Consider the following 22,108-nt stretch of genomic DNA (forward strand, 5'->3'; position numbering starts at 1 on the left):
ATTTTGAACATTCAGTTCTTTAACTTGGATTTTTCTTTCAGAATAAAGTAAAGAGTATGAGGATAAAATTCCTTTAATGAATCTTGGCTGCTCAGGAGAACACTCATTGTAAGACTGCAATATTTAGTACAGTGGGAAAATTTAATTCTCTGTTGATTTATGTATTTGCAAGTAACTTCTCCCACTTGTTTAATTTTGTGATATTTGTCATATAGAAGTATTAAAAAACAAAATTTAACCAGTAAATTTAAAGATCTGTTTGACTTTATTGAATTCTTATCCAGCAAGCAGTAGAGGGCTCCTCTGAGCTACAGGAAAAGAACGGCAGAGAGGAGTCATTTAAAAAAAAAAAAAAAATGATGGGTTGCCTGGGTGACTCAGTTGGTTGAGAATCTGGCTTATGATTTTGAATCTGGTCACAATCTTAGGGTCGTGGGGTCGAGCCCCACATCAATCTTGGCACTCAGCATTGAGTCGGCTTGAGATTCCCCCTGCACCCTCCCCCACACGCCTACTCCCTCTCTTAAATAAAAACAAATAAAACAAATATTTAAATTTAAAACAAAATTAAAAACATAAACATTTAAAAACATATTTAACAAATAATAATATTTATTAACAAGGAATGCAATGTTTGGGCAAGGTCCCCCTCCTAAGGGGGAAGGGGTCTCTCAGGGGTTGGCCTACATGAAATTCCAGTTTGAGGTTATATTTGAGGAGGCTGACGTTGAAGTTAGGTTAGGTATTAAATCTTGATTTGCTTATGTGGGGCCTTTGGTGCCTGCGTTATACCTCTGTGGTTTCGTTTTTTCTTTTTTAATGTTTATTCCAAAGCCATTTTAAATATTTAAGTGAAAATCCAGCGTTGCCACCCAAAACATTAACCATGGGTTATGGGTGATCCGAGGTGGCTTTTGTTCTACAAAATGCCCACAAAGAGCATGCTGCTCTCTAAGGGGAAGGAAACAAGCATCCTCCTGTGGTTTTCTTCTTAACAGAAGTTTTGATTGTTGTTGTTTTTATGGTGGTAAAATGCATATAACAGAAAATTTACCATTTTAAGCTTTTTAAAAAGATTTTATTTAAGAGAGAGAGGGAGAGAGATCTCAAGCTGACTCCACTGAGCGTGGAGCCCCAGGCAGGATTCAGTCTCATGACACTGAGATCATGACTTGAGCTGAAATCAAGAGTCAGGCCAAATTTGGGCTCCATCTTTTTTTGGAAATGAAGTTTTGTTGGAACAGAGGCACTTGTCTATATCAATGTCTGGTTTGTGCCCACAGTTGCAGGAATTGGGTCACTGCAACAAAGACTACGTGGCCTGCAAAGCATAAAATATTTATTATCTTGGCCTTTATGGGAAAAATTTGCCACCCTCAAGCTGTCATATCTGGTATTACACGACCTCTCTACACATACCCTATCCTCCTTTATCAGAAGTGCTGTAATTGGGTGCCCCGGTGGCTCAGTTGTTAAGCGTCTGCCATTGGCTGGGGTCATGATCCAAAGGGTCCTGGGATCAAGTCCCGCATTGGACTCCTTGTTCGGCAGGGAGCCTGCTTCTCCCTCTCCTGCCCCTGCTGTGTTGCCTCTCTCTCTATCGCTCTGTCAAATAAATAACTAAAATCTTAAAAAAAAAAAAAAAAAAAAGTCCTATAATTGAGGTGCTGCCGTCCCTCCTGTCTTCTTGGGCATCGTTTCTAGCTCCTACTATTTTTTTCAGGAGCTTTATACTCTCTCCTGTATTTCCCACTATATTGCCTCAAATGAATCCTCAACAACTAAAATAAGAATTTGGTATACTTCATTGCTACCTGTTAAGGAGTTACATTACTGTTTTTAATTCTTCTGTGAATTTGCAAACTGCTGGTCTATAAGCCGTGTAAAGCCTACAGTCAGGCTTTCTGTGACCCATTCAGTGCTGACATCTAAAATTGGGAGATTTCACTTTAAAATACAGATTTCTGGAAGTTTTGAAAAATCAGAAAATATGGCAAGGAGGGATCTAAGTTTCCTGGTGGCAGGAGTCAGCTGGAGTTGAGTAATAGCTTCCCCTGTGAACAAGCAGTTGGGTTCTCTTTTTCTAGATTTAACTCGAGATGATTTTTTTCCCTCTCTTGTGACTTAGTGTTTCTTTAATCTTCTAGATTAGTTTGAAATGTCTGATGATTCTTGGTTTTACTTTCACATTTAAAAATGAGGCCCTTCAGGTCGCCTGGGTTGCTTAGTGGGTTAAAGCCTCTGTCTTTGTCTCAGGTCATGATCCCAGGGTCCTGTAATCTAGCCCCACATCCGGCTCCCTGCTCAGCAGTGAGCCTGCTTCCCCCGCCTTCTCTGCCTGCCTCTCTGCCTACTTATGATGTCTGTCTCAAATAAATAAAATCTTTTAAATAAATAAATAAATAAATAAATAAAAATAAAATTGAGGCCTTTCAAAAAAAAATTTTAAATGAGGGCCTAGAATAACCTTACTTGTACATAAGGTGACTTATGTACAAGTATAAGTGTACTTTGTACACTTGGTACTAGCAGACATTGCTGGAGGTTATGCTCCATTGGTGACTGGCAGACATTGTTGGAGGTTATGCTTGGCCATTATGCTTTCCCACTGTTAAGTTCCAGATTTTAGAGGGTTTTGTTCTGAGTTACTACAACTGTACTGGTTCTGTCTAGGCAATTCAGTTTCTTTAAAAAATAACCATTGAAGGGCTCCTGGGAGGCTCAGTGGGTTAAGCATCTGACTCTTGGTTTAGGCTCAGGTCGTGATCTCAAGATTGTAGGATTCAGCCTCTGGTCAGGCTCCACACTCAACAGGAAACCTGCTCTCCCTTTTCCCGTCCCCTACTCACGCAAGTGCTCCTGCCCTCTCTCAAATACGTAAATACATCTTTTAAAATAAGCTTTGAATGTGCTTATGTGCACTTACACACACATCTAGGAAGAAACGCCTACCCACCAAGTATTCTGATTTAACAGATCGTGAACTTCTTTTATCAAGATTCTGTTTATTTATTTGAGAGAGAGAGAGAATGAGAAAACAGCATGGGGGGGGAGGGTCAGAGGGAGGAGCAGACTCCCCACCGAGCAGGGAGCCTGATGAGGGTGGATTCTGGATCCAGGGTCATGGTTGGAGCCAAAGGCAACTGCCCAACCATCTGAGCCACCCAGGCACCCCAGATCATAAACTTTCTCCTTTCCCCACCCCCTCCACCCCCAGATCATGAACTTTTAATTCCCTGTCCCGACTTAACTCACTGTGGTCTCTATTGTGCCTTGTGTTTTTGAGCCTGGGCTGCTTTTCCAGTATATGGTGCAGATCTCCTCCCGCCTCATCTTCCTTTCTGAGCGTTGCATTTTTCTTCATTCAGATATATGTCATCTCTTTTATATCTGCTTCCCATTTTCTAGAAATTCGTTAAAGTTTCTTGTTTACTGATTGACCCCCAATCTCTTTGCTGTTTTAAGATTACTTTTAAAAAATTTTTTTCGTACTGTTATTTTAATATATTCTAGAACAAGAGTTAAGTATATGTATTCATGTGCTATTTTGAACCAGAAAACCTCTGGACTTTCTTTCCTTTTCTCTCTCTCTTTCTTTTTTTCTAAAGTTTTATTTATCTAAGTAATCTCTAAACCCAACATGGGGTTCAAACTCACCACCTCAGGGCATCTGGGTGACTTGGTTGGTTCAACTTTGCTTTCGGCTCAGGTTGTAATCCCGGGGTCCTGGGATTGAGTCCCACATCAGGTCCCCTGCCTGTATCTCCTTCTGCATCTATCTCTCTTTGTCTCTCATGAATAGATAAATAAAATCTTTAAAAAAAAAAAAAAGAAAAAACTCACAACCACAACATCAAGAGTTACACGCTCCACTAATTGAGCCAGCTATGCAACCCTGGACTTTATTTTATTTTATTTTATTATTTATTATTTTTTTTTAAGATTTTTTATTTATGTATTTGACAGATAGAGATCACAAGCAGGCAGAGAGGCAGGCAGAGAGAGGCAAGCAGAGAGAGAGGAGGAAGCAGGCTCCCAGCTGAGCAGAGAGCCCGATGTGGGGCTCGATCCCAGGACCCTGGGATCATGACCTGAGCCAAAGGCAGAGGTTTTAACCCACTGAGCCACCCAGGCGCCCCCCTGGACCTTCTTTTAAAATGGAATTCCAGGGGTGCCTGGGTGGCTCAGTGGGTTAAAGCCTCTGCCTTCAGCTCAGGTCATGATCCCAGAGTTCTGGGATCCAGCCCTGTATCAGGCTCTCTGCTCTGCAGGGAGCCTGCTTCCTCCTCTCTCTCTCTGCCTGCCTCTCCGCCTACTTGTGATCTCTTTCTGTCAAATAAATAAATAAAATCTTTAAAAAGAAAAATAAAATAAAATGGAATTCCAGGGGCACCTGGGTGGGTCAGTTGGTTAAGTGTCTGCCTTCAGCTCAGGTCATGATCCCACGTCCTGGGATTGAACCCCTTATCTGGCACCCTGCTCAGGGGAGAGTCATCTTCTCCCTTTCCTTTTGCCCCTCCCCCCACTCATGTGCATGCTCTCTCCCTCTCTCTCTCTCTCTCTCTCTCTTAAATAAATAAATCTTTTAAAAATAAGGGGTACCTGGGTGGCTCAGTCAGTTAAGCGTCTGCTTTCGGCTTAGGTGTGCTGGGAATGAGCCCTACATTGGGCTCCTGCTCAGTGGGAAGCCTGCTTCTTCCTCTCCCTATGCCTGCTACTCCCTCTCCTTGTGTGCATTCTCTCTCTGTGTGTGTCAAAGAAACAAATTAAAAAATCTTAAAAAAAAGAAAATAAAAGTGGAATTTCATAGGGGCACTTGGCTGGCACAGCGAGTAGAATCTGTGACTCTTGGGGCGGTTGGGTAGCTCAGTGGGTTAAGGCCTCTGCCTTCAGCTCAGGTCATGATCCCAGGGTCCTAGGATCGAGCCCTAGGATCGAGCTCTGCTCATCAGGGAGCCTGCTTTCCCCCCTCTCTCTACCTGCCTCTCTGCCTACTTGGGATTTGTCTGTCAAATAAATAAATAAAATCTAAAACAAAACAAAACAAAAAAAGAATACCTGACTCTTGATCTTGGGGGTGTAAGTTTGAGGTATATGTTGGGTGTAGAGATTACTTAAAACTAAAATCTTAAGGGGCGCCTGGGTGGCTCAGTGGGTTAAGCCTCTGCCTTCGGCTCAGGTCATGATCTCAGGGTCCTGGGATCAAGTTCCACATTGGGCTCTCTGCTCAGCAGGAAGCCTGCTTCCCCCCCCCTCTCTCTCTCTGCCAGCCTCTACCTACCTGTGATCTCTGTCAAATAAGTAAATAAAATATTAAAATAAAATAAAATCTTTAGGGGAAGAAAAGAAAACGGCACACCATAGAGTAGGTATTGCTAAGCTATTAATGATTTTTTTTAAGATTTTTATTTATTTATTTGACAGACAGAGATTACAAGTAGGCAGAGAGAGAGGAAGGGAAACAGGCTCTCTGCTGATCAGAGAGCCGCATGTGGGGCTCCATCCCAGGACCCTGGGGCCACGACCAGAGCTGAAGGCAGAGGCTTTAACCCACTGAGCCACCCAGGCACCCCAGTTAAGCTATTAATGATTTTACATTTTTTTCTAATTTCACATTTTCATATTAATACAGGTTTAATGAAAGACCAAAGCTAGCCATAAAATTCTGTGTTGCCTATAATATTATTTTCTTTCTTTGATCTGAAACAGTTGATGACTGTCAGCCCGTTCGCTTATTAAGCAAGCCCGGGGAATTGAGAAGAGAATATGAGGAGGAGATAAGCAAGGTAGGTACTAAGTAGTTACTCTTTTTGGAAGAATACTCCTGTGTTTTCAATTTCAGATTTTACATACAGTTTTGTATTTGTTTAGAAAAATATTTTATTTCTTTTTAGAGAGAGGGTGTATGGGTACGCTGTGGTCGGAGGGAGGGGCAAAGGGAAAGGGACAGAGAGACTCTTAAGCAGGCTTCATGCTTGGCACTCAGTATGGTGCCCTGTGAGAGGCTTGATCCCATAAGCCATAGTTATGACCTGAGCCAAAATGAAGAGTCGGACATTTAACTAACTGAGCCACTCAGGTGCCCATATATTCCTGTATAAAAAATATATATTGAAATATAAATATTTTTAATGTACTTTACAAAAGATCTGTTTTTTACATGTGTTCACAATAGTTACTAACGTTACATATAATTGGCACTCTTATGTGATGGTGATTTTTTTTCATTTATCCCCTCCCATCCTTATTAATTTCTTTGTATATTTTTTGAATGTGTAGAATATTAACATGCACCTAAAAGTAAAAATAACATAAAAAGTTATTCGCAGAGAGGATATTCCCTCCTGTATCTTATCTACCCTGTGTGCACCACATTGTAGATAACCAGTTTTATCACTGTGTGGTTTATCCTTTTTTTGGTGTTTTTTGTAAAGATAAACTGATATATAATTGCTCTTGTTTTATTAAATATTGCGTACTATATATTCTTTTGGACTTTGCTTTTTTTATTTGGTAATATCCCCTGAAAATCACTGCGTATTACTCAAGAGAGAGTAAGATATGATAGTTCCCAGTATTTTCTTTTTCTTTTTCTTTTTCTTTTTTTATTTTTATTTTTTTTTAAGATTTTTATTTATTTATTTGACAGACAGAGATCACAAGTAGGCAGAGAGGCAGGCAGAGAGAAGGGAGGAAGCAGGCTCCTTGCTGATCAGAGAGCCCGATGTGGCGCTCCATCCCAGGACCGTGGGATCATGACCTGAGCCAAAGGCAGAGACCACTGAGCCACCCAGGCACCCCCCCAAAATTTATTTATTTGAGAAAGAGTGAGAATGAGAGAGAGAGCATGAGAGGGGAGGGGTCAGGGGGAGAAGCAGACTTCCCACCAAACAGGGAGCCTGATGTGGGATTTGATCCCAGGACTCCAGGATTATGACCTGAGCCCTAGGCAGTTGCTTAACTGAGCCACCCAGGCACACAACATAGGTTTTTTTTTTTTTTTTTTAAATACTTTCTTCAGGTAGCATTTTCCTTTAGATTTTATTTATTTATTTGTCAGAGAGAGAGAGAAGGAGAAGGAGAGCGAGCACGCGCAAGCAGGCAGAGTGGCAGGCAGAGGTAGAGAGAGAAGCAAGCTCCCTGCAGAGCAAGGAGCATGAAGTGGGACTCGATTCCAGGACTCTGGGATCATGGCCTGATTTGAAGGTAGTGGCTTAACCAACTGAGCCACCCAGGCATCCCAGGTAGCATTTTTCTTTTTTTTTTTTTTTTTTTTTTTTTTTATTTGACAGAGAGAAATCACAAGTAGATGGAGAGGCAGGCAGAGAGAGAGAGGGAAGCAGGCTCCCTGCCGAGCAGAGAGCCCGATGTGGGACTCGATCCCAAGACCCTGAGATCATGACCTGAGCTGAAGGCAGCAGCTTAACCCACTGAGCCACCCAGGCGCCCCCAGGTAGCATTTTTCTTTAAAAAAATTCCTAGAAATAGTTCTGGATCTGGGAAGTACAAGACCAAGGCACAGGCAGATCTGCTGGTGGATGAGGGCCTGCTTCCTAGCTTGTGGACGGCTGCCTATTTGTTGTGTCCTACATGGCAGAGAGAGAGATTATATCTCTGATGTTTCTTCTTCTTTTTTTTTAAAGATTTTATTTATTTATTTGACAGACAAATCACAAGTAGGCAGAGAGAGAGAGAGAAAGAGAGGGAAGCAGGCTCCCTGCGGATCAGAGAGCCCGATGCAGGGCTCAATCCCAGGACCCCGGGATCATGACATGAGCTGAAGGCAGAGGCTTTAACCCACTGAGCCACCCAGGTGCCCCATGTTTCTTCTTTATAAGGGTGCTAATCCCTTTCATAGGGGCTTCACCCTTTTAACCCAGTTACCTCCCAAAGGCCTTTACCTTCACATATTGTCACATCAGGGATTAGGGGTTCAGCATATGAATTTGGGGGGACACAAATAATAAGTTTAGATGAGGAGAGCATGAAGGATAATTGTGAAGAACCTAATGGGAAAAAGAGGGGGGTAATGTTTACAGAAGAGCCTTTGAACTTTATAATACTAGGAGAGCCCTAATATTTTCCCTACAATCCTGCTTAGTATAGAGCAGTTTATCTAATAGAAGTAGGATATGAACCCATTTATAATTAATTTTCTAGTAATTTTTTAGATATTTTTTAAAAAACAGATGAAATTAATTTTAATGTATATTTTGTTCAACACGGTTAAATATTTCATGTAACCCAAAATACTTGTAATTAATATAAAACATACTATGTAAAATTATATTCATTAACTATATAATAATATATGAGACTATACATAATTAAGACTTGATTATATAAAGTATAAACATCTAAAGTTTTTACATTATTTTTTACTTGGTCTTCAAATCCTTTTGTGTATTTTATACTACAGTATAGATTGGGACTAGTCACATTTTAATTACTCAGTAGCAACCTGTTGTTAGTGGCTATTGTATTGGACCATGCAAGTTCCAGAAGACCGAAAATAATTATGATGGCTGGGGCATCTGGTGGCTCAGTTGGTTAAGCATCTGCCTTCCGCTCAGGTCATGATCCCAGAGTCCTGGGATCGAGTCCTGCATCGGTCTCCCTGACTAGCGGAGAGCCTGCTTCTCCCTTGCCCTCTACTCTTTGCCCTACTTTGCTCTCTCTCTAATAAATTTAAAAAAAAAAAAAATTAAAGGGTTCCTGGGTGGCTCAGTTGATTGGGTAGCTACCTTCAGCTTAGGTCACGATCCCAGAGTCCCGGGATCGAGTCCCACGTTCGGCTCCCAGCTCCATGGGGAGTCTGCTTCTTCTGACGTTCTCTCCTCTCATGCTCTCTCTCAAATAAATAAAGAAAATCTTTTAAAAATTTTTTAAAAATTGGGATGCCTGGGTGGCTCAGTAGGTTAAGCTGCTGCCTTCGGCTCAGGTCATGATCCTGGGGTCCTGGGATCGAGTCCCTTATCGGGCTCCTTGTCCAGCAGGGAGCCTGCTTCTCTCTGCCTCTGCCTGCCACTCTGCCTGCTTGTGCTTTCTCTATGACAAATAAATAAAATTTAAAAAAAAAAAATTTTTTTTTTAATTAAATAATTATGATGGTTAACTTAACATGGTCTAAGCACTGTTCTTAAGTAAGGGTTTTTTTTATATTTTTATAAAAAATATAAAGTATTTTTATATTTTATCTTTAAAATAAAGATTTATTTATTTATTTGAGAGAGAGAGAGAGCATGAGCAGGAAGGGCAGAAGGCGAGGGAGAAAGAATCTCAAGCAGACTGCACAGAGCTTGGAGCCCGACATGGGGCTCAAATTCACAACTCTATGAGATCATGACCTGAGCTGAAACCAAGAGTTGGACGCTTAACTAACTGTACCTCCCTTAAGTAAGGGGGTACCTGTGTGGCAATTAAAGGAATAATTTAGTTCTTTCAACAATGTAGTGAGAACAGGTTCTGTAAATATGTTTTTGACTAGAAGTAAAAGAAAACCCAACTTAAACTACCTTACATAAGAAGGTTTTAATTAACTGGAATTCCAGAAGTTCATTCAGAGCTCCAGCTCCATTTCTTTGTTAACTTTGTCAGTTACTTTAACTTAAGGCTAATAGCAAAATGGCTGCACAGTTTTGAACTTGAAGTGCATACACAACATGCAGAGGAAGAAGCAGCAGTCGTTTCCTAATGACTTCCATTAGGAGCAAGAAAACTTAGTCTTCAACAAACTTTCCCTTATGTCTCCAACACTTGAACTAGATCAAGGGCTTATTCTTGAGTCAAATCCTTTGGATTTCTAGAACGATTCTTGTATTATTTCTTTCAGGAATTGTTTAAATGATCACAAGAATGGCCTTAAGTCTTAGCATCTGAGTTTGAGTCTCCACTCTGCCACTTAATGACCTTAAGAAAGTTACTGCTTTTCTCTGTTTCCCCATCTGTAAATTACATAATCACCATTGTGGTTGCTTCTTCGGCAGCCACTCCACTCCTGCCCTAGGCCTGAGGTATTCTTCCTAGCTTCACAGTTAGACCCTTGTTAGTGTCAATTTTTATCATTCTATCCCCTTGGCTAGGGTTTGGTTCAGAAACCTCGGCCTAAGTTAGTAAGCATATAGCATTGAGTTAACCGAGGAAAAGTATTACCTAGAGACATTTCCACAAGTATTAAAACAGTGTAGTTGAAAGTGTTCTATGACTGAGATGAAGAGGAATGGGAATTTGATCAAGATATCATTGGACTGACTGGGGAAGGCTTCCTTGAAGAGACCTCTTGATCTGTTCTGCAGGAATTTGCCTTCAGATTTGTACTCCATTTGAAACATTTTGTTCCTGCCAATTTGTTCTTTTTTATTACTTTTACTATTCTTTTTAAGAAATATTACAAGTATAGGGGTGCCTGGGTGGCTCAGTTGGTTAAGTGTCTGCCTTTGGCTCAGGTCATGATCTCCAGGTTCTGGGATCAAGCCCAGTAGCTGGGTCCTGCTCAGCAGGGAAGAGTCTGCTTCTCTCTCTTTCTCTCCCTCTGCCTCTCCCACTGCTCATTCTCACTCTCAAATAAGTAAATAAAATCTTAAAAAAATATATATATATTACAAATATAGAGGCACCTGGGTGGTTCAGTTGGGTAAGCGTCTGACTCTTGATCTCAGCTCAGGCCTTGATTAGGGTCATGAGTTCAAGCCCTGTGTTGGGCTGCGCACTGGACATAGAGCCTACTTTAAAATAAAAAGAAAGGAATGTTGCAAGTATATTAAAAAGTTCAAAGATATGTTCTTTATTAATCATTTTTAAGGTGGAGGCAGAGCGACAAGCCAGTAAGGAGGAAGAAAATAAAGCCAGTGAAGAATACATACAGAAATTATTAGCAGAGGAGGAAGAGGAGGAAAAACTACAGGCAGAAAAAAGGCGAAGAGAGATGGAAGAACAACTGAAAAGTGATGAAGAACTAGCAAGAAAACTAAGCATTAATATTGTAAGTATTAGGAGAGAACTTTGAAGTATTAATGTTCCTATTGCTTTAGACTATGTGGTTTTCTTTCTTTTCTTTTCTTTTTTTTTTAAAGGATCTACTTATTTGAGAGAGAGAGCATGAGTGGGAGGGGCAGAGGGAAAGGGAGAAAGAATCTCACACTGACCACCCTGAGTACAAAGCCTGACTCAGGGCTAGATCTCACACCCGTGAGTTCACAACCCGAGCTGAATCTAAGAGTCAGCCGCTTAACCAAATGTGCTACCCAGGCTTCCCGACAACATGGTTTTCAAAGAGCTTTCACCATGACTGGAAGCAATTTCTGACATATTTTTCAACAAAACAAATCTTTTTTTGTATATTGTTGTTTTTTGCATGTTGTTATATATTTGCTCTGATTGAAGTATATGTAAACAAGTGTGACATATTTTTCAACAAATCTTTTTTTGTATATTGTTGTTTTTTGCATGTTGTTATATATTTGCTCTGATTGAAGTGTATGTAAACAAGTGTTTTTAACATGTTAGTAAATTCAGAGTATATAGGAAAGCTATTCAAAGTGAAAGGTTCCTTTCTCCCCTTCTACCTCTGTATTCTCATTCCTGTTCCATTAGTTTCTTGCCCCAAAGGTTAGCACTACTAACAGTTTATCTTTTCTTACTCACCTAAAAAGAACATTATCAGTCACACTGTTTTACCTTGCCTTTTTTCACTTGACATATCTTAGAGATTGTTCCTGTGAATACATATAGTCTTATCTAATTCTTTTTAGGAATGGCATAATATTCCATTGCATGGATGCAAATCACTTTTTGGAAGTGAAGCACATTTAATTTTTAAGTAGTACACTAGACCTGGATTTTATTATCTTGCTATAGTTAAATTACTAAATGAATAGAAGGATGATAAGACATACTTTTAAGACTTGAGAGTACAGTGGGACCCAGTGATTGAACGAACCTGGCAGAATCACCTGGGTTCTTTTAAAATACAAATTCTCATATCTGTTCTAAATCTACTGCATCAGATCTCTCAGGATGGGTTTTGGGGAATACCATTCCCAGAGACATCTGGGGAAGCCTGGTGTATATTCAGGTTTGAGAACCTCTAAAAACAATTCCTCTGCTTTTGAACAAGTATCTTAAAATGCACTTACCAAAACAAAGTATATTCAGAATTGGGATTTTTTTTTTTTTGAGATGCATACTGTTCATGATAGTGTACCTAAGTTTTAGATTATATGCCCCCCCTTTTTTAGAGGTGGGGAGGTTGGTCAGAGGGAGTGGGAGAGAGAGAGAATCCCAGGCAGGCTCCATGCCCAGCACGGAGCCTAACATGGATCTTGAGATCATGACCTCAGCCAAAGTCAAGTCAGAAGCTTAACTAACTGAGCCACCCAGGCACCCCTGCCCTTTTTCATATATTTCTTCTTTTTAAAATTTTAGTAGAATAATTTTGAAAAGGTACATAATCCGAAAATTAAATAAAAGACATTGATCAATAGAACAGCAAATGACAGGGGCATCTGGGTGGCTCAGTTGTTTAGTGTCTGCCTTCTGCTCGGGTCATGATCCCAGGGTCCTGGTATCAAGCCTTGCATTGGGCTCCCTGCTCAGTGGGGAGTCTGCTTCTCCCTCTCACATTCCTCCTGCTTGTGTTCCCTCTCTTACTGTCTCTCTCTCTCTGTGTCAAATAAATAAATAAATGACATAGGTAAGAAAATACATTAAAGAGGAAAATTTTGGGTCATCTTTATCTGTCAACAGTCTTTTCTAAACCTTCTTGTTTTGGGGGCGCCTGGGTGGCTCAGTGGGTTAAAGCCTCTGCCTCTGGCTCGGGTCATGATCCCAGGTTCCTGGGATCAAGCCCCACATCGGGCTTTCTGCTCAGCGGGGAGCCTGCTTCCCCCTCTCTCTCTGCTTGCCTCCCTGCCTACTTGTGATCTCTGTCTGTCAAATAAATAAATAAAATCTTTAAAAAAAAAAACAACAACAAAAAACCTAAACCTTCTTGTTTTAAACAGAGATTTTAAGAGTAGATCTATTGATATTTTAAAAGAATTCTAGGTTTACTTGAGAAAGTTTGGCCAATTGTGTAATACCATGAAGTATATTAATTTTTCTAGTAGTATAGTAAGAAGCTTATGAGACTAGTATAGCATGTAAATATTTATGATACTGGTATGCTCTTAAATCCCTAAATTAAATCGCTTTTACATAAAATTACCTTTTATTCCAAGTATATCCACAGTTTTTGAATTTTCCCCTATAGATTAAGGTAATTATAATTATATGAAGTCATTTATTAGAATAAGGGTTATTAGTATCATCATGCCCTTTGTGCTTTATAATGTAAAGTAAAAATAATTAATGTAGGCCAACTTGGATGGACATAATCCTCTTTATACTAATTTCTGCATGGTTATATAATTCAAAGGATGTGTAGAATTTAAATGTGAGCATAATTCCTGAAAAATTGTGTTGTGGACTCTGAATTAATCAAAATAATAGCTTATTGGGGCACCTGGGTGGCTCAGTGGGGTAAAGCCTCTGCCTTGGGCTCAGGTCATGATCTCAGGGTCCTGGTATTGAGCCCTGCATCGGGCTCTCTGCTCAGTGGGGAGCCTGCTTCCTCTCTCTCTGCCTGCCTCTCTGCCTACTTGTGATCTGTCAAATAAATAAATAAAAATCTTAAAAAAAAAAACGTAAAATAATAGTTTATTTTATTACAATTTTTTAAAATAATGTTTGTTATGCTTTTTCTGTTGAAGAACAATTTCAGTGATGGAAGTGTCTTGGCTTCGCCCTTGAATTCCAGAAAATCTGATACAGTCACAACCAAGTCTCAAAAGAAAAGTAAGAACAAACAAACAAACACTGGAAATATTCATAAGTAAGTGAACATGAATATATATGTATGTAATTATTTAGAGAGGGAGAGAGAGGGAAACAGAGTGTGTGTGCACAGACAGGGTTGCAGAGGGCCAATCTTAAGCAGGCTTCATGCCCAGAGTGGAGCCCAATGTGAGGCTTGATCTTACAACCCTGAGATCATGACCTGAGCCAAAATCAAGAGTCAGATACTTAACTGACTGAGTCACCCAGGTGCCTCTGTCAATTATTTATTGATCACTTACTGTATGCTGGTGTTTTTGCTCATTTAGTCGGCTGATGGTTAAGATTTGGTCCATGAACTTTGCATGAAAACTCTCCAAAGGGCGGAGATTGATGTAAAGTGAAAATAAGGGTGCAACTTACATAGCTTAGATGCCTAGTTAGCATGAAGAGAGATGTGAAGCCTTATTTTGTTTTGTTTTGTTTTGTTTTGTTTTGTTTTGTTTTGTTTTGTTTTAAGAGAGGGGTGGAGGGGAGGCAAGGGGAGAAGGAGAAAATCCCAAGCAGGCTCCACACCCAGCATAGAGCCTGACACAGGGCTAACTCTCACAACCCTGAAATCATGACCTGAGCCAAAATCAAGAGTTAGATGCTTAACTGACTAAGCCACCTAGGTGTCCCTGAAGTCTTTTTTTATCTTGATAGCTCAGGATTTTCATGTTCCTTTTTTCTCAGAATTAACCACTTGGATTCCTTTTTCCCCTGGTTTAGTATTCAAATGAGAAAAGCTAGTCTCATATAAGGTCATCCTCACTGATAGTTTATAACTTGCCATCTAGGTCATTCCCCCACCCTTTTATCCCCTCAGTTTATGCACTATATTTTTTCTCTACTATACAAAAAGCACGAGTCAGGTAGTCCATAGTGGAGTGGATTTAGTCTCCTCATAATGCCCCCCCCAGGAGCAGGTAGAGTTCATGATTTTATGAGGATATAAGCGTTCCCATAGTAATTAACAATTGGAAACATTTAAGAACCACAATCTAGAGTTTAAAAATAGGGACAGCTGGTTGGCTCACTTTGTAGGTAGGTCTTGCAACTCTTAATCTCAGGGTCATGAGTTCAAGTCTCACATTGTTGGGTATGGAGCCTATTTTACTTTATTTTATTTTTTCAAAGATATTATTTATTTATTTGACAGACAGAGATCATAAGTGGGCAGAGAGGCAGGCAGAGAGAGAGGAGGAAGCAGGCTCCCCACGGAGGGGACTTGATCCCAGAACCCCAGGATCATGACCTGAGCTGAAGGCAGAGGTTTTAACCCACTGAGCCACCTGGGTGCCCCTGGGGCCTATTTTAAAAATAAATTAATAAAAATATGTAAGGGGTTTTGGCTCAATTGAGTAAATATGTGCAGGTAATTTTATGTCCTTCCATAACTCAGAAATTTTCATTTTGGAGCAGGGAGGTAGAGATTTGGGGGTCAGTTAAAACAGGAGATTGCTATTAAGAGAGAAAAACAGATGTCTCAATATCAATATTATTAACGCTGATATTTTGCAAAGTAGAAATCAAGACAAAACCATTAAGAGAAAAGCAGAGATTTTTCATATCGATGTAATACTGTTCTGCTTAAGGGATGTAACTGTCAATGGATCTTCATGTACCTAAATACATACTTTGAAATAAATAAAGATAAAAATAAATAAAGATAAAGAAAAAAAAAAAAGACAAAAATAAAGATAACCCACTGAGCCTAGGTGGCTCAGTGGATTAAAGCCTCTGCCTTCGGCTCAGGTCATGATCCCAGGGTCCTGAGATCGAGCCCCGCATTGGGCTCTCTGCTCAGCAGGGAACCTACTTCCCCCACCTCTCTGCCTGCCTCTCTGCCTACTTGTGATCTCTGTCTGTCAAATAAATAAATAAAATTTTTTTTTTAAACTTAAAAAAATAAAAATTAAAAATGGACAGATGAATTTAAAAGCAGAAATTGAAGAGATTAAGAAACTAATAGATTAAAGTTAAAGCAAAGTTAAAAACAAATAAGGACTAATATCTGGACTATATTAAGGAATTCTTCTATGACTTTAAAGACAAAGAATCCAGTTCCAAAATAAGCAAAGGGTGTGAATAGACATTTTTCCAGTGATATACGTATGACCAGTAAGCACATGTAAAGATTCCCGGTATTATTAGTGATTAGTATTATTAGGAAATGCAGATGAAAACCATGATTAGATACCACTTCACATCCACTAGGATGCCTGTAATCCAAAAAAAAGGAAAATCAGTGTTGGCGAGGATTGGAGAAATTGGAATCTTGTACAGTTACTAGTGAGAATGTAAAGTGGTACAATTTGAAGTTCCTCAGAAAGTTAGTTACCATATGATCCAGCAATTCCACTCTTACCTATGTATTCAAAAGAATTGAGAGCAGGAATTCAAACAAATATCTGTACATAGCTGTTTGTGTCAGCACTTCAAACAGCCAAAGTATGGACAAACGCAAATGTCAATTGAAGGATGAATAGATAAACAAAATGTGGTATAAGCCATACAACAGTGTATTTACTCAGCTCTAAAAAGGAGTGACATACTGATACATGCTATAACATAAATGAACCTCAGAAACACGCTCTGTGAAATAAGCCATACAAAGCGGTTGCCTTTTATACGATTTTATTTATTTATATGAAATAGCTAGAGTAGGTAAATCTATAAGATAGGAAGCAGGTTAGGAGTTGCCAGTGGCTGGGGAGGTGGGAATGGGGGAAGTTACTGATTAACATATGCATGGTTTCCTTTGGGAATGCCAAAAATGTTTTGGAATGAAATAGAGGTGATGGTTTTACAACTTCATGAAATGCCACTGAATTGTATGTTTTAAAATGGTTTATTTTGTGCTATATGGATTTTGTCTCAAATTTAAAATGATTAACAAACTCAGGTGTTTGAAAATTAAGAAAAACTGGTGAGTAATTCTTTGGCTAAAGAAATCTCGATGGAAATAATAAAACTGAAAGTATTATACATCTAAACTTTTGGGAGGGGACTCAAGTATTTAGAAATCCTTAAATGCCATATTAGAAAAGGGAGAAAAGCTGAAAGTAAATAAATACTTTATTTTAAATTTAGTTAATTAATTTTAGAGACAGAGGGAGAAAGTTCAAGTACACAATCTGGGAGGAACAGAGGGGAAGGAAGAGGGAGGGGCAAAAATCCCAAGCAGACTCCGTGCTGGGCGTAAAGCCCAATGCAAGGCTTTCTGTATCACGACCCTGAGATCATGACCTGAGCCAAAATCAGGAGTCTGATGCTTAACCGACCAAGTCACTCAGGTGGCCCAAGAATATACTTAAAATGACAATTCCAGGAATATATTACTGACTTAATATTAGATGATGATGTAATGTTAACGTATTAACTATTAACCCATTAACTGTTTCTTTCTTTCTTTTTTTTTTTTTTAAGATTTTATTTGTCACACGGAGATACCACAGGTAGGGAGAGAGGCAGGCAGAAAGAGAGGGGGAAGCAGGCGCCCTGTTGTGCATAGAGCCCAAAGTGGGGCTCAGTCCCAGGACCCTGAGATCATGACCGGAGCCAAAGGCAGAGGCTTAACCCACTGAGCCACCCAAGTGCCCCCCCATTAACTGTTTCAATATCAAAAGCATGGGAATGATAATTCTTAATAAAGTGGGAATAGGAATAAACTTAACCTGTTAATGAATATCTGCTAGAAAATTTATACCAGATAGCATACTTTATGATAGGAAATTGAAATTATTCCCATTAAGAACAGGAAAATACAAGAGTGGTCTGTTATTTACCACGTCTGTTCAGTGTCGTTCTAGAGATTTCAGTCTGCACAGTAAGATAATAAAAGGAAACAAAAGATATGAGCTTGGAAAATTGTTATTAGAGATGGAATATAGAAAATATATTGCAAATCTGAGAGTTCAGAAATATATTTTTAAAATTAATAAGGGTGGGGTGCCTGGGTGGCTTAGTTGTTAAGCTTCTGCCTTCGGCTCAAGTCATGATCCCAGAGTCCTGGGATCGAGCCCCACATCGGGCTCCCTGCTCCTCGGGAAGTCTGCCTCTCCCTCTCCTACTCCTCTCTGCTTGTGTTCCCTCTCTTGTTGTGTCTTTCCCTGTGTCTCTCTCTGTCAAATAAATAAATAGAATCTTTAAAAAAAAAAAAATAAGGGTTTAGCAAGTTTGGTAGATATAAAATCTGTACAAAAGTTCTGTTGAAAATGTAACTTTAAGATTTAGTTTATTATAGCATTAGAAAATAAAAAGTCCTTAGAAAAAATTTTACAGTAAAATCTGTAAGACCTTATGGAGAATATTATAAAAATTTTTATCATATTAAAGAAATGTGCAGGATTCATGAATTTGAAGATGTCTAATATTACAATAATGCTAAATGTCAGATCTCCCCAAACTGGCCAACAGATTTCAGTGCAATTGAAATCACAGTCCTAATTTTTTTTTAAGATTTTATTTATTTATTTGTCAGAGAGAGACAGAGAGAACCCAAGCACAGAGAGAGGCAAGCAGAGGGGAGAGCAGGCTCCCCACTGAGCAAAGAGCCCGATGCCAGATCTTGATCCCAGGACCCTGGGATCATGACCTGAGCCAAAGGCAAACGCTTAACTGACTGAGCGACCAGGCATCCCAATTTGATAATTTTTGACATCTGTCACAATCCTAACCTTTTCTTAGACTTGACATACTGACTTAAAAATTTATATAGAAGAGAAAGGGCTTTCAGATACCACCAAAGAGAGAGAAAATGTGTGGTGGAGAGTTGGATGCTTTAAATTGTATAAATAAATATATATGATACTTGCACAGGGATGGATAAACAAAATGAAGCAATGTAGTAGTTTAGAAATACAGCTATTTTTGCAGCCTTCATGAGGGCTTTGGTGTTTATAAAATATGCCCACCAATTCTTTGAAACTCTTCCCCCAAAAAGACAGAGCCCAGTTCTTCACCCCTTGAATAGAGGCTGGACTTAAGTATACACATAGAATTACCTGAACGGTATTTGGGGACTAAGTTGTAAAAGACATGTGACTTTTCTCTTTTGGATTATTTGCTCTGGAAAATTTAGCGGCCCTGTTGTGAGCAGCCCGTGTGGTAAGGAACTGGGGCCTTCTACCAACAACCAGTAAAGAAGTGGGACCTCAGAATAACCTTTGAGTGAGCCTTCTTGGAAGGTGATCCTCTAGCCCCACTCAAGCCTTTAGATCACTGATCAACATCTTCCCTAGACTCTAATGAGAGATCCTGAGCTAGAACCACCCAGCTAAGCTGCCTTTGGATTTCTGACCTTCAGTAACTGAGATAATATTTGTTGTTTTAGACCACTAAGTTTTGAGGTACTTTGGGTAACCAGTACAGTAGTCATCATTGCTCTTTAGCTGTTCAGAAGGATGAATTTGTCAATAAATGCTGTTGGGACAATTGATTATATAAGGAAAAGATGAGCTTGGATCTCTACTCACACTGTGTAGAAAAATTATGATGGATGAAACTATGAAACTTTAGACTGATAATAAAGGAGATTATCTTTGGGGAAGGATTTTATTTGAGAAGATTTTATTTATTTGTCAGAGAGAGCAAGCATGCGCAAGCAGGAGGCGTGGCAGGCAGAGGGAGAGGAATGCTCCCCGCTGAGCAAAGAGCCCAATGGAGGACTGGATCCCAGCACCCTGGGATCATGACCTGAGCCGAAGGCAGACACTTCACTGACTGAGCCACCCAGGCATCCTGGGGAAGGAAGTTTTAAAGAGCAAAACATGTAATTAGATTATAAGATTAAGAACGTTTCTATCAAAATACCTTTAAGAGAATAAAATGGTGGTCTTCTATCTTTAAGATATTTTAACTTGGGGTACCTTGATGATTCAGTAGGTTAAGCATCTGACCCTGGATCTCAGTGTATGTCTTGATCTCATGAGTGAATTCAGGCCCATGCTGGGCTCCATGATGGGTATGGAGCCTGCTTAAAAAAAGAAGAAATTTTAACTGAGAAAAGGTAATGTAATATTAAAGAAATACCCACCTCTGAGTAAGAAAACAATCAGTAGGAAAAATAGGTAAAAAACTTTGACTTCAGGGGCGCCTGGGTGGCTCAGTGGGTTAAGCCGCTGCCTTCGGCTCAGGTCATGATCTCTCAGGGTCCTGGGATCAGGCCCCACATCAGGCTTTCTGCTCGGCAGGGAGCCTGCTTCCCTCCTCTCTCTCTGCCTGCCTCTCTGCCTACTTGTGATCTCTCACTGTCAAATAAATAAATAAAATATTTAAAAAAAAAAAAAAAACTTTGACTTCATAGTAAATGAAACCTGAAAGTTAATGTATATTTGAAAAGATACTGAACCTTATTAGTAATTGAGGAAACACAAATTAAAATCACAGTGAGGTAGCATTTCACACTCATCCTATTGGAAAAAAATAGCTTTATGACAGTATTTTTTTTTTTTTTTTTTAAAGATTTTATTTATTTATTTGACAGAGAGAGATCACAAGTAGGCAGAGAGGCAGGCAGAGAGAGAGGAGGAAGCAGGCTCCCTGCTGAGCAGAGAGCCCGATGCGGGACTCGATCCCAGGACCCTGAGATCATGACCTGAGCCGAAGGCAGCGGCTTAACCCACTGAGCCACCCAGGTGCCCCAGCTTTATGACAGTATTAAGTATTGTAGACAATAAGGAGCACTTCTGTATTTGGTGGAAGTGTAAAAGATTGATACTCTAGAACTCTGGGGGCATAGATGCCAAAGAAACCCAGAAGATACATAGAGGAATGTTTCCACCAGTGCTGTTCATAATAGCAAAGAGCAGAAGTACCCAGATGTCCCCAAGTCGAACTGAATACTATCCAACAGTCAGAATGAATCTAGCTGAGAATAACACGCATAAATCATGAAAATGGGCGAAGAAAAAGGTTATAGAATACATGTGGTATGGTTCCGTCTATGTAAAGGTCAAAATCCTTCAGTACTAAGGAATACATGTTTAAGGATTCAAAGGTATGGTAAAACTATTTTTAAAAGTAAGGGAAGGAGCGCCTGGGTGGCTCAGTGGGTTAAAGCCTCTGCTTTCGGCTCAGGTCATGATCCCAGAGTCCCGGGATCGAGCCCTACAACGGGCTCTCTGTTCAGTGGGGAACCTGCTTCCCTTCCCCTCTCTCTGCCTGCCTCTCTGCCTACTTGTGATCTCTGTCAAATAAATAAATAAAATATTTTTTAAAAAAAGGTAAGGGAAAACTCAGGATAGTCGAGTCTCTGAGGGGACAAAGAGGGGGCCCCATAAAGGATGTTAAAATAAGTGATCCTCCCCTCACTTTAAGCTAGGTGATAAGTATAAGGGATTTTTGGGGTTTTGTTTGTTTGTTTTAAAGATTTTATTTATTTGACAGACAGAGATCACAAGTAGGCAGAGAGGCAAGCAGAGAGAGAGAGAGAGGAGGAAGCAGGCTCCCCGCAGAGGAGAGAGCCCAATGTGGGGCTCGATCCCAGGACCCTGGGATCATGACCTGAGCCGAAGGCAGAGGCTTTAACCCACTGAGCCACCCAGGCCCCCCATGTTTTTGTTTTTTGTTTTTTGTTTTTAAAGATTTTATTTATTTGACAGAGAGACAGCCAGGGGGAGTGGAAGAGGGAGAAGCAGAAGCACTGCTCCTGCAGTGCATGAGCCTGACATGGGACTGGATCCCAGGACTCTGGGATCATGACCGGAGCCAAAGGCAGACGCTTAACAACGGAGCCACCCAGGCGCCCCAAGTATAAGCGCTTTTATATAAAGATTTAAAACTTTTAAAAATTGTAACATACATATATTAAAGTACACTATTCTTAAGTGTTGTTTTGGTGAATTTTTAACTATATATAAAGCATCTTCCAGATTAAGCTACAGAGTATTTCCAAAAGGTTAACTAGTGTCAGTATCCCCCTCCTTGAACCACAGTGTATTATGATTCTTACATATGTTTTGCAACTATTTTCTTGTAAATTAATTGTTTTCATGGGATAGACATATTAGATACTTAGATCTTTAGACATAAGTGAGAAAAAAGGAAATCACAGAAGAATATGATTGTTTTAAAAAAGAGATAGTGTAGGGGCGCCTCTAAAAAAGAAATATTGTATGGTGGTTCAGTGGGTTAAGCCTCTGCCTTCGGCTCCAGTCATGATCTCAGGGTCCTGGGATTGAGCCCCGCATCAGGCTCCCTGCTCGCTGGGGAGCCTGCTTCTCCCTCTCTCTCTACCTGCCTATCTGCCAAT

General features: G+C 39.9%; 1 protein-coding gene and 1 long non-coding RNA gene across 9 annotated transcripts in view; both read left to right on the forward strand.

The window, feature by feature from the left end:
- The window catches only part of RNF168 (ring finger protein 168), a 45,276-nt gene that overhangs the window by 13,840 nt on the left and 9,328 nt on the right, over positions 1 to 22,108 (forward strand). For 4 of the 8 annotated variants that reach the window (XM_082699983.1, XM_082699986.1, XM_082699985.1 and 1 more), the window contains 3 exons: positions 5,710 to 5,786; positions 10,802 to 10,981; positions 13,749 to 13,870. In XM_082699983.1, the coding sequence (XP_082556109.1) occupies positions 5,710 to 5,786; positions 10,802 to 10,981; positions 13,749 to 13,870 (379 nt within the window). The remainder of the gene's footprint in view (positions 1 to 5,709; positions 5,787 to 10,801; positions 10,982 to 13,748; positions 13,871 to 22,108) is intronic. The other 4 variants (XM_082699989.1, XM_082699990.1, XM_082699987.1 and 1 more) reach the window with 1 other exon arrangement.
- LOC309848824 lies at positions 13,936 to 16,780 on the forward strand. Its single transcript, XR_014303319.1, has 2 exons — positions 13,936 to 14,304; positions 14,335 to 16,780. It is a non-coding gene; the product is annotated as an uncharacterized lncRNA (long non-coding RNA).

The sequence above is a fragment of the Mustela nivalis genome (assembly GCF_964662115.1).
Source record: "Mustela nivalis genome assembly, chromosome: 1".
NCBI classification, from domain to species: Eukaryota; Metazoa; Chordata; class Mammalia; order Carnivora; family Mustelidae; genus Mustela; species Mustela nivalis.